The sequence below is a fragment of the Arvicanthis niloticus genome, chromosome 12 (assembly GCF_011762505.2).
Source record: "Arvicanthis niloticus isolate mArvNil1 chromosome 12, mArvNil1.pat.X, whole genome shotgun sequence".
Classification (NCBI taxonomy): domain Eukaryota; kingdom Metazoa; phylum Chordata; class Mammalia; order Rodentia; family Muridae; genus Arvicanthis; species Arvicanthis niloticus.
The window spans coordinates 58,604,547-58,623,509 of NC_047669.1; the positions used below are offsets into that span (position 1 = coordinate 58,604,547).

Sequence of the window (18,963 nt, forward strand, 5' to 3'; positions counted from 1 at the left end):
TTCATAGATTTGATTTAGGAAACAATTCACCGCTTTACCAGAATGAAATTTCCTAAGATTATTCTTGTTTTCAGGTATTGGATGTACTAAAAATATCATACAAATTCACTTCGTTTTCTCTGAAAACATTCTCTCACATAATAAAATGACTACATTTTACAGTTTTTATTATTGCATTATAAGTTTCAGGCAATGGTTGCTTGTCATGAAGAAATTCAAAGGCAATTTCTTCTCTGGGTTGTCCACTATTTTTTCACTTTCCTTCCACATATACACATTAGGGATTAGTTTTAATCCCAGCCTGCTGCTTTGATAGATTACTCCTGTAGTCTCAGAATCCGACCTGCTACCCCAATCTCAGCCAGCCAGCCATGCTCCTTAGAATTCTTGCCTTCGGTTTTCTCCAACTCTATAGAGCTCTGAAAGTTATTGATTATGCAAATGTAAAAAATTAACTCATCAAAAAATAGCACACATAAAGTGGGAACTGGCTGAAGAAACCCAAAGAATATTGTTTTAACGGGAAGCTGAGCCATTAACTGCTACCGCTACCATATTCCTGTTACAGCTTTTTTTCTGATGTATTTATCACCAAGTGGGAACAGTTTAATCTGTTCCATACAGGGAGAGCAGGAGGAACTCTCCTCTCCGTGGCCTCGAAATATGATCTCCTTTGCTGCAAACAACTGATTTAAATTTCCTGCAGGTGGCAGGTCTAACTTTTCTTTTTTTTCCAAGAGGAAATAACCCCTCTCTAAAAGTCAAATTTGTTTTGAAAGCTGTGGTGTCTTTAACCACTTCTTTTTTTTTTTTTTTCCTTCAGTTTTTCAGTTGACACCCTGTCATGACTTACGGTGGGTTGCATCAATCATTCTAAGTTCTTACAGAAAATATTTTGTGGTGGTTGACTATCACATGAGAAACTAAAGTGCCCTTTGCGGGTGACTGCACTGATACCTCTGATTTCTTGCCAAATCATTCAGAATGCCGCAAATCCATTAAATCTCTCCGCGGGGAGGGGGAAAAAAATTCCCGCATCCTAGAGAGAATTTATGAGTTCATTTCAATCACCACAAATGAGAGCCACCCTTAATATTCATTAGCGATTTTTTACGGTGGCAATATGCATTATCTATTCAGATGCCCCTCTGAAAGGCCAATTTCCCTTGAAACCCTGCATGGCTCCCAGCCACTCCGTGGAAACAATGGCCTATGTCCAAGTTGAATGGGGGAAGCAAATGAATGACATTTCCTTATCCACTGGTAATGATTCCATTAAGCCATGGTGGCGGCCCTGAGCTTCCGAGTTTAAAAATCAAAGGGCAGAGTCGGAATATTCACTCAGAGTCATTGTATCACTTCTCCTCTCTCATCTGTGACCATACATCCTAAAGCGAATGGGACTTTTTGGTTGACATCACAAAAGATGACTTTTAAAATTGACATTTCTTCCATTTAGAGAAATGCCGCTTCTGGGGATATAATCTGTGAGCCTGAGAATTTTCATGAATCTCTGCCTATATTTCACCATTGTTAAAGTCACCAATCCCCCCTCATTTGTCTTCCCCTCCACACAGGTCTCACCATATGTAGCCATCTTTTCAAAAATGCAAATTGATTATCTCACTTCATCCCTTTAACGAGCAAATGAGAAGGAGCAAACAGAAGCCAGCCTCCCCAGTTACACAGCGCTCCATTGTTCTTAGACGAACAATACAACTCAACGGAACATATAAGGTTCCCGTGGGTTGCCTTCCTTAGTCTTCCTTGGTGCCTTCTCTTCTGAGGGATTCAGGCTCTGTCCATTCTCACGATTTTTCTATCATTTATTTTGGGCTAATTAAGTTCAACTCATTAGACTTGAACTCAACTAACCATATCATCGGAGTGGCTCCTGATCCCTTAGCTAGGTCAGATCTGCCCATTAACGACTTCATGGAATCACATAAAGGTAATAGCTATTATCAAAGTTACCGATTCATGCTTTTGTATGAACATTTTCATTTTTGCCTCTAATTTAAATTATAAGTCATTTAAAATACTCACTATTCTATTCTTATTGAGAACAATGTGAATATTCCAGTATTTTGAGCAGAAGAATAAGTTCTTGCTTTTGAGGATTTTTATACATTGTCTGAGAGTCCTTTATCTGGGTGACATACAGGCTTGGCTTTGGGTTGGGCTGAGGTTAGCTGTAATAAGGGCATATTTCTAACCCAATTATTCATCAGTATGGTTATATTTAATAGCAAGAAACCATGAGATGCATAAAGATTGTACACTGAATATTCATAAGGAATTTTAGAGTGAATTCAACTACTTGTTTTACAACTACTCAGGAAGGAAGGGGAACATGAATTTCTTTCCTTCATTTTTCATTCTCCTATGAAAAATACTGTTATGACCTGGAGTTATATCCTTACCCTGAAATAAAATATCATGAAATGTGTACAGCATCAGGCTATGATAAAGTAGATGAGTTTTTAAAAGCCAAAGTCATTTTACATGTGTGAAACGTTTTTAATGCAGTGATAATTTGCCATGTCGGAGATGCACAGAGTTGACACCAGCATGCTCCCTAGTCCTGAGTTTTGTCCGAATTCCCCAGAGACTCACAGGCGTAAAGTCACTGGAGCACTCTGGGAAGACAAAAACAAATCTTATTTAATATTTACTCTGAATATTTATGGGGAGGTCATTCTGTCTTCATCTCCCATGAGAAAATTAGATAAACTGAAGGAACAAATCTTGAAAACTAGCAAAACCCAGCAATGTGAGTTCAAGTCAACCTTCTTGCTTGGGATGCCATGTTGCTGAAAACTGCTAGTGGTTCACCTGTAATAGTGACTGTTTTAGTCATCTCTGTAGCCCCACAGTCTAAGAAAATAATGAACTCTAATAGATGCAATGTTCTTGTTCAGTTTTTTTTCTACTCAATATATAAAAGAAACTAGAATATATCAAGTAATATGAGAATTCCATAAAAATAATCTGAAAGGTACACTTCAAGGCCACTCACTTGTCTCCATTTATGGAATTTGCCCCAAGAGTCCCTTAAAGCCACATTTATCAGCACCTAATTCATAACTTAAGGAGACTTTGTTTAATGAACTTTGGACTATGATTTGGGCTGATATTGGTATCAGCACTCTCATTACCAGCTCTAAAACCTCAGCCAATTCACTCGATTTTATGTGGTTCAATTTTCCATCTGTAAAATGGCAATCAATTTTGCCAAACTCAGATAGCTAATGTAAGATTGATGAAAGTTTCATCCTTGAAGGTGGGAACTCTATTTAGCAATATCACAAAGCCCCACTTAGAGTTTCTTTGTTCGCTTCTGTTGTTCCACTATATACTGTAAATTAGAACTGAATGTCCTCATTGATTACATGTTAATAAAGGAAGGATTCTCAACATCTCAGAAATTGGTCCTTAAAGGTATCATCTTAAAATCCAATCTACCACCAGTTCCTATATTGTGTGAATTATCTAATGTCTTTGACTTTCAAATTTCAACCACTAACACAACCTCACTGATTCCTGGCACAAAAGTATTTAGGAAAACTACTGACAGCCAGTAAATCCTAAGTCTCTTGAGGCCATGAATATCATCATACAGATTCACACATGTGATCAGAACTAAACTGTAAAGATGCAAACCAGTCAAGGTTCTAATGGTGTGTAAGCATTTGTGTGTGTGTGTGTGTGTGTGTGTGTGTGTGTGTGTGTGTAGTTAATAATGATAAATGGGAGGGATTTGGCTGCAAAGCAGTGATTTGCACCCTGAAAACTTGTGTGTTCCTTTTTACAATTTACTTTTACTTCTTTCTTTTTTTTTTCTAAAGAATTGATTTCTTTGCTCTCTCTCTCTCTCTCTCTCTCTCTCTCTCTCTCTCTCTCTCGGACAAAATTATTTTAATAGATAATATTTAATAATTCTTCTATCACAGCTCCAAAGAATGAAAATGTTGACAGTTCAGTTTTCCTGGTCAGAAAGTCCTAGCGGGAACACAAGTGAAGTGAATTCACATGCATGGTTGCTTGTTCTGTCTGACCTTGTTTGAGTTATAACTGGTGTTGTGTCCAGAGAACAAAAGCAAGAGGGGAATGTAGGACAGAGAAAGTATAGTGCATCAGAGAAACATGAAAATAAAAATGTTAAACCTAAAATAGCTTGTGGAAAAGAAACAAGTACACATACATGTGAATAGGGCCAACCATGGTCATTTGGAGAGCAGAGAGGAAAGAACAGCTTTGAAAGCAGAGGAGAAAATCCTGATGTGCTGAATTTGGGAATCTGCTTTAATGTGTAGACTGCTTCCCTCCATACACATCATATCACAAAAGGTGGGCCATGGAAAGAACTGGAAAGCTCTTGCCTGTCCTAAGCATGAGCAAGAAGCTAGCAAATTAAGCAAACAGACTCAACAAGATCCTACTAAGTGAAAATACTGAATTCACAGCTCAATCGAGTCCTGGTTGAAAATTGCATTCCTTTGGATGGTAACAACCATGATGGCCACATAAAATATGTCTTTGTCCTTGCCTTGCTTAGCAATAGTGAATGAGGAAATATTTGTGCCATGAAAGGCAATTGGGCACTACGTGCTATTCTGAATGTTTCTACATAAAACCTTTAAACATTCGTCCTCTCTATTCTCATAACTTGAAGTCCATCTTTGATGACCAGCTTTATGGTGTTGACAACAGGAGAATGTTGAGCTCCAGCTATAGATCTAAAATTTTCCTGTGGTCCAAGAGCACATGTGGATCCCTTCAGACTGGTGTTCATTGTGTTTCTTCCTTTTGAGCCAACAGTGAAACTGATTTAAATTTTCTTGTGAAAGCTAAAACATAGGTTTCAGTTCATTATCATGAGTATGATCCATGTCAACTTTTGTTGACTCTAGAAAGATTTTATTGTAAGGAGTACCAATTCAAGTTTCTCCTTGATCTGGTGAAGTTATATAAGCAAGCAAAAATGGGGAAAAATCTTGTGCTGATCCATATTGTCAACTTGACAATAAGAAGCCATTCTGTGGGTATGTCTGTGGGAGAGTTTCTAGGCTTGGTTAGTTAAGGTGGAAAGACCTACCCTTAAGTAAGTTGTATCATTACATGAAGTGAATTAAAAAGAAAAAAACAAATAAGAACACCATTCACCTCTTTCCATTTCCTGACTAGGGAAACTATGACACCAGCTGCCTCAGGCTCTTGTGTCCATGGCTTCTCTCTCTTGATTCAGGCGAGCTTCACAATGTAAGTCACGATAAGCCTTTTCTTTCCTAAGTCACCTTTATCAAGCATGTTGTCACAGCAACAACAAAAAAGGGTGGGAGGGAACATAACACATTTAGGCAAGAATGGCTTGATTTCTGTACCAATTTTGGAATTCCATCACAGTTCTGTTTTTCTAACTAACATTAATGAGGGTTTTGTGGTTGTGAAGTGTCAAACACCCATAATTGCACTAACTCGAATGCTCTATTGTTATGTCTCAAGAGTCTAAGTTAACAATATCTCTATTTACCTTGGACTTTGAGAATAATACTTCACACAGGGCAATTACATTTTCATACTCTATCTTTATTTCATATTGTAAAATATTTTTATTTGAAATGACATTTAAACATTTTATATGCATTTAGAAATTACTTTCTTCAAATCCAGCCTAAAGAATTTCCCATAAACCTGACAATATATACTGTTACAATTCTTTTCATTTTAAGTGTTTCCTTCAAAGGCTTACTTTTTAAGAACATAAGATATGTTTTCATGTCTGGTTGGATCTTTCCTAGGGATACTTGATGTACAAATAATGCAAGATATTTGTAGCCTAGTGAATTTTTAAGCAAAGGAATACGTTTATGTATTCTCTGTTTTAAACACTTCCTTGAAATGAGATAACATAGACTGTCCATAACAAATATGAAATAGCAGCTTATTTGCCTTCCACTCCACCCAAAATATTCACTCTACTCATATCCTTCTAACCTTCCCAGGTAATACACTGAACAGCTCAGTAGGCACTTGACAAGAATTTGTTATATAAGGGAATAATGAATGGATGACTCTGTTGTCTATAAATTCTTCTCCTGGGTAGACACTGATTCTTACTCCATCAAACATTATATTGACAATAATTAAAAATGTGTCATGTAGACTATTCATAATTAGCACTTTGTTCTTATTCATTTAAAATTGTCTTTAGAATCATTTCTGAGGTTCATTACTTTCAGTGCTGAGTGCAAGAAATATAGCTGTCTTTTTGTGTGAGACTTTCTATTTTTCCTTTAAATCTTTCAATTCATATAAACATTTACAATGTCTTTAGTTTTTCATGTTCTTCAAATCTATTAGCAAAACTACTCTTTCTAGCACATCATAACTCCAGCATACATAAAGCTTAAACCTAGGCCAACAAATGATTCTTAATGACTTAGTGTTGGAACATGACATATTAAACTTGTATTAATACTCATTGGGTTAAAAATCCTCCTTTCAATGAGACCACAGACATCTTGATAAGACCCTAACATCATCATTTAAGAAGACAAGAATCTGTGAAGTTTGATTCGTGCTTTTATCTTCCCTATTTCCCCTTTGATTTCTTTGTGAGATTCCTCTATATATGATTCCTTTTCACAGTGGTTTTTAATTTGTAGGTCACTTCTGTAATTCTTACTAGTTCATTCAGTAGTTCCAATGCTTAAGAAGTCATCAAATAAATAGAAATGAAAAGCAAAAATGATGAAATCATTTATATATTTAAACTTATGGAGAGAACCCACATTTCACCCATGTCAAAGATTTGTGTGGGGCAGACAGAGCACTGATAAGGTGTACTTGATTGAGTGGTGTATCCCTAATTCTGTAGATGTTGAGGGGGCTCTTAAAACTCTACAAGGTGGCAGTGGCATTAGTTGTGCGCTTCAAGCTGAATTATTCACTTAGTTTGATTGTCTTAGATTTCCTATTTCTGTTAAATGCAGGTGACAAAAATAACTCAAGGGGGAAAGGCTTGTTGTCTGCATGGTTTCAGAGGTAGTCCACTATGACTGGAAGGGCATGAGGGAGAAGTGTATTTGACATCATAGCAAACAGAAAAGAGGCAAACCACAACAAGAAGGAGTGGCATCATCCTCCACAACTTTGTCATGTCCAAGTAAATCTAATAAAAGTTTAAATCCTCTGTTGGATGTAGGGTTAGTGAAGATCTTTCCTAGTCTGTATGCTGTCATTTTTTCCTGATGACTGTGTCCTTGGGCTTACAGATGCTTTTCAGTTTCATGAGGTGTCATTTGTTATTTCTTGATTTTAGTGCCTGAACCACTGGTATTCTGTTCAGGAACTTGTCTCCTGTATTGACAAGTTCAAGACTATTTCCCACTTTCTGTTCTAATAGAATAAGTGTGTGTGTGTGTGTGTGTGTGTGTGTGTGTGTGTGTGTGTAGTTCCAAAATATATAAAGAACTCAAGATGTTAGACACTGACAATCTAAATAACCCAATTTAAAAAATGGAGTTGAGAGCTAAACAGAGAATTTTCAACTGAGGACTCTGTAGTGGCCAAGAAGCAGCTAAAGAAGTGTTCAACATCCTTACTCATCAGGGAAATGCAAATCAAAACAACTCTAAGATTCTACCTTACACACATCAGAATGGCTAAGATCAAAAACTCAAAGGACAGCACATGCTGGATTGGCTGTGGAGCAAGAGGAACACGTTCCCACCACTGGTGGGAGTGCAAACTTGTACAACTACTCTGTAAAACAATTTGGCAGTTTCTCAGAAGATTGGGAATAGTTCTACCTCAAGATCCAGCTAAACCACTCCTGGGTATATACACAAAAGATGCTCCATCATCCTACATGGACACTTGCTCAACTATCTTCATAGCAGTTTTACTCATAGTATCCAGAAATTGGAAACAACCTAGATGTCTCTCAACTGAAGCATGAATACAGATAATGTGATATATCTACACAATGGAATACTACTCAGCCAGTAAAAACAAGAACAACATGAACTTTGCAGGCAAATGGATAGAACTAGAAAATATCATCCTGTGTGAGGGAACCTAGACCCAAAAGGACATGCATGGTATGTACTCACTTATTAGTGGATATTAGCCATAAAGTACAGGATAAACATGCTAAAATCAACAGACCCAAGGAAGCCAAATAACAAGGAGGGTACAAGGGAGGATGTTTGAATCTGTCTCAAAGGGGAAAACAAAATAGTTATTAGAGATTGATGAAAGGAAGGAATTGTATGGAAGAGGAGATGGGGGGGAACAGTGCAGGTTGGGAAAGATCATATGTAGGGAGAGTGGAGGAGAGAAGGGAAACGGGCTAGTGGGGACATTTCTAGAATGTGCTAGAGACCTGGGATGGGAAGAGGCCCCAGAGGGTCTAAGGGGGTGACTCTAGCTGAGATTTCTAGCAGTTGGGGGGATATGTTTCCTGAAGTGGCTACTTCCTATAGCCAGGCAGGACTTACAGGAAGGATACGGACAACAACCTACTCAGAAAGCTTTCGACCCAAAATGTGTCCTGCCTACGAGATGTATATGGACAAAGATAGAACTGAGACTGAGGGAATGGCCAACCACCCCAAACCAACCCCTGACACTATTAAAGATACTCTGTTGTGCTTGCAGACAGGAACTTAGCATCTCTGTCCACTGAGAGGCTCCACCCAGAAGCCAATGGAAAGAGACGCAAGACTCACAGCCAAACATTAGATGGAGCTCAGAGAGTCTTATGGAATAGTAGGGAGAAAGATTGAGGGACCCAAAGAGGACAGGGACTCCACAGGAAGACCAACAAAGTCAACTAACCAATCAAAAACCTAGGCCCTCTGCATATATGTAGTAGATGAGTAGCTTGGTCTTTATGTGGGCTCCCCCAAACAACTGGATGAGGGGATGTCCCTGAACCAGTTGCCTGACTGTGGATCCCACACCCCTAAATGGACAGCCTTGTCTGGCCTCAATGGAAGAGGTTATGCCTAGTTCTACAGTGCCTTGATGTTGGGAAAAGGTTGACACCCTCAGAGGGTCATGCTGCTCTCAAAAGAGAAGGGGAAGAGGGAATGGGGGGGGAGGACTTCTCTGAGGGCATACTGGGAGAGGAGGAAGGGCTAATACTGGGTTGTAAAGAAAATAAATAAATTTAATAAAAATGTTAAATCCTCCTCTGAATGAATCATTGGGTAAGAAAGACGTACCATGATATGTTATGTTTCAAACTGCTCTCATAGGCAAACATATAAGCGTGTTTTACAATATCTCATAAGCTTTTCCCAAGACCATCAAATGGATAAGATTAGATGTCAGGTACATTAACCAGGCAACCACGTGACCTGTTGGTTGGAAGGTCAGGTGAAGATGAGTGATACTGGAGAGGATTCCCAGAAAATGTCAGAACAGAGAAACAAAGAGAAAGGCAGGCACAAACCACTTACGTTGGTTCATGGGAAACGTTGAATATTTTTAAGGGTCCTCTAAACAGCTACAGGGTTAGAAATGAACTGATTTGCCTCATTTCCCAGTTTTCTACGGCAATCTGTACACTTATATACCACTTAAGCGAAAGGCTGTGTATTCCAAGAGTACTTTTGCATTTGATACCTGTCCTCTATTGTTCCTGTTGCAACTAGCAAAATAATAGTAAAGCATTTGGTTCCTATTCTTCACAATGAAATAACTTCACTAAAAATATTTATGTTATCCCTATTTTCTGTTTGTTATAGCACTTTGTTGAATGGATACAAGATATTCTGTTCCCTTAAGCCTTTCTCATCCTCAGATTCCTTTACACGGCACTTGGCTGCTTTTCCTAGCATCGGATACTGCGTGCATCAAAACTTTACCAACCATACCTCTGTTGTGTTATCTGGTCTCCCTTATGTTCAGGTATCTGTTCTAACTGATGTGGACATTTTGTAGCTCCTCACTTCACTTTTTGTTTATTCTGGATCCTGGTTGGTTTCTTCCTCACAGATATTTTGTTGTTATCACTTTCAATTCACATCGTTATGAAAATAAATTTCAAAATTATTTTAGATGTGTTTTCGTTTGCTTTTTGCTATTATGATAAACATCGTGAACAACAGCAGTGTGCTATGTGGGAGAAAATGTTTATTTGGCATATATTTCTAATCATCCATCATTGAGGGAAATCAGAGTACACTGGCACTGAAGCTGAGACCTTGGAGGAATCTTCACTGCTTATTCTTTTGCTCTGAGGCTCAGATACATCTTGCTTTTCTGACAGTGACCCCACAGTGGGTTAACAACTCCTATATCAATCATTGAGTAAGAGAATGTCTTATGTACATGGCTATAAAGCAATCTGGTAAGGCATTTCTTTAATCTGGGTTCCTCACCCAAGAGGATGCTACTTTGTTTCCGTCTGTAAGAACAGAACTATATAACTGTACATAGCTCACTTTTTTATATCTAAATCACTTCAATTCTTTATAAAATTATGTGCATGTGCGTATGTGCATGCGTGTGTGCATGCATGAGTGTTTTTGTGTGTGTGTGTGTGTGTGTGTGTGTGCGCGCAGAGGACAGTTTATGAGACAGCTTATGGAAGGCAGAGGACAACTTGTGAGAATAAGTTTTTATCTTCTTTCTTGTGGTTTACAAGTATTAATTTAGGGTAGTCATGCTTAGTAGTAAGTGCCTTTATGTGCTCAGCCAACTTCTATTTCTTAATGTGATTAAAAAAAAATACATTTCATCAACCTGAAAAAATATCACCCAAATTACCAAACATCATAATATTCTACTCCAGGTAAGTCTTGCTTTTTTTGTAACACATACTCTGCTTTGTACTCATATTTCCTTTGAGCCTATAGCTCATGTTCCTTTAGTACCTTTAGATGCTTCAAACTTTTAGTATACAAAGCATCATAAGTATCCTTCAGTCCCTCTTATGAATTGGCTCTAAACACTTGGCTTCAACATCATTTTGTGATGCCTCCACCATTATCTCTCTTCAAGTGTATCTAAAATCCTTTCTCAAAAGCACCAGTGTCATACATTAGAAAAGACAGACATCAGTGGTTTTTGTTTTGATATTTCTCTTGCAGCATACACACATTTATAAAATTGATTGATCCCTTACCCATCTCAGCATGTATCAATTCCACACTCACTTGTCTTTTTCCACTCTTTAGGTCCTTCAGATCTTGCAAGCAGACTGTCTCTGTATGTCATTCACCTGTTGACTTCTGTGAAGCATCCTCCACAGAAGATGCACTTCCATGTATGATTCGGTTTGCTCATGTTCTCAACCAAATAACATGCTCTTTCTTTCTAATCTTAACACAAACCTCTGCATTGTTTAATTGAGAATTAATCTTTGATGATGTTGACCGACATCTGACATGTTTTACTTTATCATCTCAGTGGCCCCATCCTTTGCAAATGGTTGCTTTGGGTTTCATTATGAATAAATGGAGCTAGTGGAGACTGAAGCTTCTGTACACAATTGGAATTAGTGAGTTAAAGGAGAGGTTTATTCAGGTTTACTCTTAGGTTCGTGTCTATGCTGGGTTGGGTCTTCAGAGCCAGCCTGGAGAACATAAGCCTGATAGGGGACTTTGTGGAGTCATATATGAGGAAGTAAGGGTTAGGACTGCAACTTGCTACTCAGACCCAGCTCCACCATAGCTGAGCACACTGGCATATATATATATATATATATATATATATATATATATATATATATATACTTTTACCCTTTAAAATCACACAAGTGTCACCTCTAATTACCTGTCATTAATAGTAACTCTCATTTCAAAAGTACACCTTTTCCCTTAACGCTGTCTGCCTTCTGTACCTCTGTAGAATGAAAGTTAAATAACCCAAATAATAACTCTGCAATTACTACAGAAAAAGGACCAGCTATGCTAAAATGAAGCAGGATAGTTTTCACTTGTTATCATTATGGGGTATAGGTGTAGAATATAAAAATAATAATTTGCTCTCATCCCACTTCTTTGGCTCTGGTGTCTCAAATCCCTGAGTGTAAGTGCTCTCATTAAGTTTACCAAACCAATTTAACTCCAACATGATCTTGACTAACTCTTCAAATCCACCGAGGCCATCCTGTCACAGATGCTGAATGTTACCATTTGAAATTCTAAGCATTCAGCAGATATGTTTGACCTTCGATAGCAGGTAAACTCAGTCATTCAGCTATGTATTAAGAGACACAAGATCATTTAAATAAAAAAGAAGACAATGGCACTCCTGTGTTTGTCTACCAAAAGCACTTCACATGTACCCAAAACTGGGATTTACAAATAACTGGATTCATAAGAAAAAATTTGGTTGTATGAATAGAAAAGCAAAAAAAAAAAAAAAAAAAAAAAAAGAATTGTTATCAAGATGCTTAGAAATGCACCATGGGAAGATACTTCAATGGTTCAGAGCACTGGTTGCCCTGCCAGAGGATACTGGTTTGATTCCTCTACATACATGTGGTTTTTAAACTGTATTCATTTAAACAACAAATTCTACTCTTACGTTTATTTCATTCCATGGACTTACAAATTACTTACAGGAAGTAAAGAAATGCTCAATGCTAGTACTTGCTAGAATATGGCAACCTCCATGAAGATAATATATATATGCTTTAGCTTTAAAACATAATGCCCAATTTTCTGATGCCACATAGTAGACGTTAATTAGTGGCTGGTGGGTGTATAATGTAAGATGCTTATTTGACCTAGGAGTTTACGTTAAGAAAGATGACTTCCATCTGTCATGATCTAGCAAGAATTTCTAAGATACAAATCATCTGATGTGAGCTTATGAGATGGAGAAATTGTTCTAAAAGAAAAGTGACAGACAAGTAAGGGACCATCACACAAAGATACAGAGGGGGAAAACTCAAGGCAGCTTTGAGAAATCTCCAGTGGTCACTTTGGCAGTACAGCACAGAAAAACAATAAAGCACATAATGAGCTGAGGGTGAAAAATTAGATTGAAGCTCGTCTGCTGAACCTAGAAATGCCAGTGATAGGAGTGCAGATTTTTATTCTTGAGGAAAGCTCTGGGCATTCCTGCCTATTCTTCCATGGATCAGCTTTGACATTTGCTAAAGAATCTACATCCTTGGTCTTGCTTCTGAATCTACCACTGTCTTCGAAGACTGGTCCTAGTTCATTCTAATGGGAGCTCCTCTCAAAGAAGCTCCTGAAAGATGCTGCCAAATCCAGCTGCCCCAGAAAAGGATAACAGAAGAAAGATGAGATCCAACGTCAAAAGTGATCCTGATGACACAGTACAGCTCTTCTCACTGCCTCACCCCTTACAACTGTTAACAGACACCAATCAGATAGACGACAAATGGATAGATAGATAGATAGATAGATAGATAGATAGATAGATAGATAGAAGATAGATCATAGTGCTCTACTCTCACTTGGCCTTAGCATTTATCTTCAAAGACATGGTTAATACTTATCCTTGTGCTTAATTAAGTTTATGCAATGGGTGCCTGTGTATGCACTAGAGTGTGGAATTCAGGGGAGGTCAGAAGGTATATGATTCTCTGGAGCTGGTGTTAAGAGCAATTGTAAGCTACCTAAAGTCTTTGAGGTGAATAAGGCTTGTGTCCAATCCCAAAACACGAGAAATTCCTTACTTCTGGGTCCTCTCTCCAGCCTCAACCTTCAGAGATCTAATGAGCAAATCTTAGAACATGGGAAGAGTTTCACAAAAATGAGACTTTTCAGAATCCTTTAATGCACTTTAAAATACAGCTGTTATCTAATGACAGGTTAATTTTTAAAGAAAATGGCATAGAACAGGCTTCCTGGATATACATAGCTACGAAATTAATACTCCACAAATAAACTGAATCATTAACTCAAAAAAAAAAAAAAAAAACCAACTAAGGTACAGTGCAAAGCTAAGGAAGGAGCTTAGAACCAAGATAAAAATTCCTTAAGTTCTAGATGATTTACGATATTTAATTTTGGTGTCTTAGGGTACACTTGATATTACTATTTTCATTTCACAGTTGAAAAATTAAGATTAAATGGCTTGAGTAATCTATCTAAGCTGAAGAAGTAGCAGAACAAGAAACCAAATCATATTTGTCTGTTTATAAGTTTATATTCTTTCTCATATAGTCCACAATCCTAGTGTGTAGCTAGTGTGGAAAACACAATAAAATATTACTTAAAAAGAAAACCTCCAATATATGATCATATGAAGTCCAGACATGGACTCATATTCTTTCCCTGTTTGACTTCTGACTTTTCCTAACATGTCTGTGCTGTAGTTTCTATACTTGCGAAATATTTGATAAATGTTAGTAGCATAATTCTAGAATAAACCCTTACACTACAGTTATTGTGTGATTGAGATGATTTCATTCATGTGAAAGTCTCTTGAGAATGGTGGACCCATTCTTTGTTTTGGTTATTGTTGGTCTGTGAGATCTTACTAATACAGCAGTAGTTTAGACAATACAAAGGACATTTTCATGACCCTAATCAGTAGCTCAAGTCTGCATTCAACTAAAAAGAAGCTTCTAGAATATTCTGCTGTGTAATGTTTTTCAAAAAAAAATGTACATATACAGCATTAACAAATGGTGGACACCACAGGAGCATGTCTGGTCTTTGGAAGGTCAACCCAGCTCTGGTGAGTTTCCTGACTCCGATTAATACATTTGCTACCTTTTACTCCACAAAGCTTCAACTTACGTGGTTTAAAAACTTACCCATGTACTTAAGAGATCCATATCTGTGTAAGAAGCTTTGAGACGAAGATGCTGACAAGAGAAACAGTTGCTCCAGTGTCCCACTTGGGCAATTGGAAAATCAGCGCTTGTCCAGAATGGGTTTTCTGGGAAAGGTTTCCAGTTCTTCCACACTGGAACTTCAATGTCATAAGGAGACACTGTATCTTTCTGGTTGTGCCCATTGGAAATGCTGGTTCTACTGCGGGATGCAGAAAGAGATTCTGGACCAGCATTCAGTTTTTTCCTTTTCCTTGTGACCATGTCAATATCTTTCTTTTCTTGGGATTTGGTTAATTTCACACAAGAAAGCAATGTGTCCTCCCCACCTTCTGAAAAATAAGTAAAACTTGAGTTAAAATAACCAAGACTAATACTTCTTCATACATAGAAAGACATGTATAGTATAAATACTATGTCTTCTTCTGTGTAATAGAAATGAATGAACAGCACAGGATAAGCCAGGAAGTCAGTCAGTTTCATAAAGCAACTTAAAATCAGATTATCTTTAAAAAGCAAGTACTTTTGATATACTAAATTGTTTTATGAAAGTCAATTTTACTTAAACTTTTCAAAATGATATCTGTTGATTACCATTAATTATATTGGAATGAATAGACTTACATGCATACAGTATGTTGAAAGACACTTGAGGAAAAACTACAAATTGAAAAACATCCTCGCATCTTATAAGCATAACTTGGAGTGTTTCTATTCATAAATATTTTAATTTTGCGGCCATATGTATAAGAAATCATCATACGGAAGAAAATTAAATCATTTGCCTCACTTAAAGAGTTGAAATCTCAGAGGATAGGACTGAAATAATATTTGCATTCAGATTTTTTCTATTTTAATATTATTCTCCAGAGATATTTTTGCATAGTATATATCACATATATTTTCCAATAGCAAAAAAAAGTTGGAAGAAAGTGGAAAAAGGTATAATAACTTCAGCATTATAAAGGCTGATTTGTGTACTGCATAGCAGCCAGTTTGATGAAATGACCAATGTCTGTGGAGGACCATTCCTAAAGCATGTGTATGAAACTGAGAGTAGTATGAATCCTATATAGACTAAGACTTTTAAAGTTTAATTTATGAAATAGACACAGAGAATAATAATATTAATGCAATACACAGTTAAAATAATATAATGCATTAAAAGTTACCTCTCTCTCTCTCTCTCTCTCTCTCTCTCTCTCTGATGGTACACATGGCTTATATGGCATACATACTGGATAAAGTAATGTAAAGTAACGGTTTGTTATTTGGGTGTCTGAATCCCTGGTATCTGTTTTCAAATGACGATAAAGAAAAGACTCAGAGGTCAATAATTCTGTTAAGACCATACTAGAACAGACTTCACTAATACAAGAGTGGCCAGTTCTTCCTCAGAGACGTTGGACTGCTGGGTGGGCTGATTACTCACGGGGGTCTATTAACACCGGCTTCCCCTCTTGCAGGCTCGGTACCCTGGCTTTTCTGATCCACAGCCATTTCTGCAGTCGATTTAATGTCCTCGCTGATCCCAACGGGTCACCACCTGATTTTATGGCCTAGCCCAAACAGAGCCCAAGATAGAGTCAAATGATTCTTCATAAAAGATTAAATATAAAATATGCCAAGATCATAAATGTAAGGAAATTAATAATGTGGTCTTAAAAATGGAAGCCTGGGACAGTTTAAGCAATAACTTGAAAGTCCACCACATGTTGGGGAATTTAAAATTATAAAAAAGCACCATCCAGTTATTTATACTAAAGCAGAGCAGGTTTAGCAACGTATCTCTTTACCTCAAAATACAACAAAATGGGGTGAATACAGAACAACTTATAAAATGACTCAGTCTTGCCCAGTATGGGATACTATAAACAAATAACTCTTTTACAGCAAAAGACTATTGGGTCATCAGGCTTGACATTGCTACTAGCAAGGGTTAGAAGAAACAGACAGAACACAAGGAGAAAGGAAGCGTACACTGTGGAGATGAAAGTAGAGATGAATGCCAAGTCTCTCTGTTTTTCTTTTAGAGATTACTATAGATCTTTGTTAAGTGATGCCTTTAATACTAACACGAGTTTGGCTGAGGTAGGTGTATCTCTGTCAGTTTGGGGCAGAGTTTGAGGCCAGCTAGGATGAAATACTGAGTCTCTCTTTCAAACATGAATAATTTTTTTTTTAGGATAAATTAATCTGTATTTTGAGACATTGACTTTATCTTAGAAATTCAGTTTTCTTAGTATATTATAGGTTTTAAAAAATTGGATATTTGATTTATTTACATTTCATGAATGAATGGATGGATTGGATTCATTTATAGTAAGTAAATGAATGAAGGAATGAATTTCTGGATGAACTGCAATTCAAGTGTGAAAGGTTTTCAAATATTCATTTCATTAAATGGTCTTTGCTTTCACAAAGATACACATTGAATGAGACAAAATATAATTACAACATACCACATTATGTTCTAATGTATCTGAATCATTTATTATGCCAAAGTATTGATAAAAGGAATTAACATGGTATGAGCTACTTGTTAAAAAAAAATTGTTATATTTATTTATTTCATGTATGTAGGAAACAGCATCCTGTACAAGCCACAGCATGATGGTAATGGTCAGAGGACATTCTGTAGGAGTGAGTTCTCCCACCATGACATTAAACTCGGGTTCTCAAGCTTGCTGGCAAATTATTTACCTGATGATCTATCTTACCTCTTTTGCACCAAGGACTTCTGGGGTTTCTTTGAAAATAAAAAATTAGTAATCACCGCTAGCATAATGTCGGGGAATTTTATTTATGCTGAGTTTTTGAGGGAAGGGCAATGTAATGCGTCAATGTGGTAAGTTTCATGTTAATTTGTATTTGTAAGTATTTTGTTATATTAATATATGTGAGAATATATTTAGGTAGATAGATAGATAGATAGATAGATAGATAGATAGATAGATAGATAGATAGACAGATAACAGATAGATTATTTATTTACAGAAATTTCTGGACTGAAAAATATTTTCCCCGTTTTCCTCTCACTCTTTTGATTGGTCAGCTGACCCACAGCACCTCAATAAATATTGCAGTTTGTAAACTCTGACGTGTTGGCTTCCCCATCACCATGTGCCCGTGACACCTCAGAAGACGCTTTCCGTTCCTTCACAAGACACTGTGTGCTCGTAGAAGTATTCGACAGTAAAAGCTGTTAGGCATACAAACATTTCCAATATTTATAATCAGATTTTATTTTGCTCTTTAAGAATGACTTTGAACAAGCGATAGGAACCTCATGCTCCGTCTGTGTATAATAGCACCTAAGGAAGAAATGTGACATTTTGTCAGCGCGCACCATACTGCCTGCATTAAATAAACGAGAAAATATTGAAATAGCTTGAATCTTTCAAAGAGCACCGTCATGCGATTCCCTTAGATATGCAGAATCCTCCCTCTCTTTCCAAAGGTCATGTTTGGTTCAACACAATTTCCATTGCTATTTATTTTGGGTATTATTTTCTCAGTATTTCTTCCCAGTGCTTTCTGAGTTACTTCGCTTTATAGACCTCTCGCAATTCAGGAAGAGCTATTTTCTCATCTTCAGCCCCTTCCAGAAACAGAATGCCGACACCTCACAGCCTTTTTCTTTTCTGTGGTTCCTTTAATATGGCAACCTGCTCCTGCAGCCAAAGCTTAATTGTGGTACTGAACATTGGCTCCTACCTATGGCTCTGTAGCCTCCTCTCCCTGACTTTGTAAGAAAGGCTTTTATTTATTTTGGGGGGAAAGTGTTAAACAGCAGGGAAGGTGATCTTCATGTTAATGATTTGCCCCCAGACAGAGGAAGAGAAGCATTTAGAAAGTGTCTAAATTCTGAGAAGAGAGATTTTATGGCCCAGAGGTTTGACAACAAACTGACCTTTTATTATTTTCTTCACACTCTGTAATAGCCTTTTTAAAGCACAGTGTTGTTATTCTTTATGTTTTTTGTTCACTGACTCATCTTTGAATTACTACTCTTCAGTCTACTACATTTAATTTTAGTTCTATATATTTAGGATGGTAGTAGACAGTAAATATTTGTTGTATACATTTTTTCTAATAAATGGATTATTCTCAGTAAATTTTTTATTGGGACCAGATTATTTTCTGGACTATTGTTATTGAGTAGCATAATTTATATTACCATAAAAGTT

At 37.0% G+C, this 18,963-nt stretch overlaps 1 protein-coding gene across 3 annotated transcripts in view; it reads right to left on the bottom strand.

The window, feature by feature from the left end:
- Samsn1 (SAM domain, SH3 domain and nuclear localization signals 1) overlaps positions 1-18,963 on the bottom strand; it is a 141,923-nt gene that overhangs the window by 68,664 nt on the left and 54,296 nt on the right. For 2 of the 3 annotated variants that reach the window (XM_034515735.2, XM_076943088.1), the window contains 2 exons: positions 16,206-16,332; positions 14,756-15,105 (listed from right to left, as the gene is read on the bottom strand). In XM_034515735.2, the coding sequence (XP_034371626.1) occupies positions 14,756-15,105; positions 16,206-16,332 (477 nt within the window). The remainder of the gene's footprint in view (positions 1-14,755; positions 15,106-16,205; positions 16,333-18,963) is intronic. The other variant, XM_034515736.2, reaches the window with a different exon arrangement.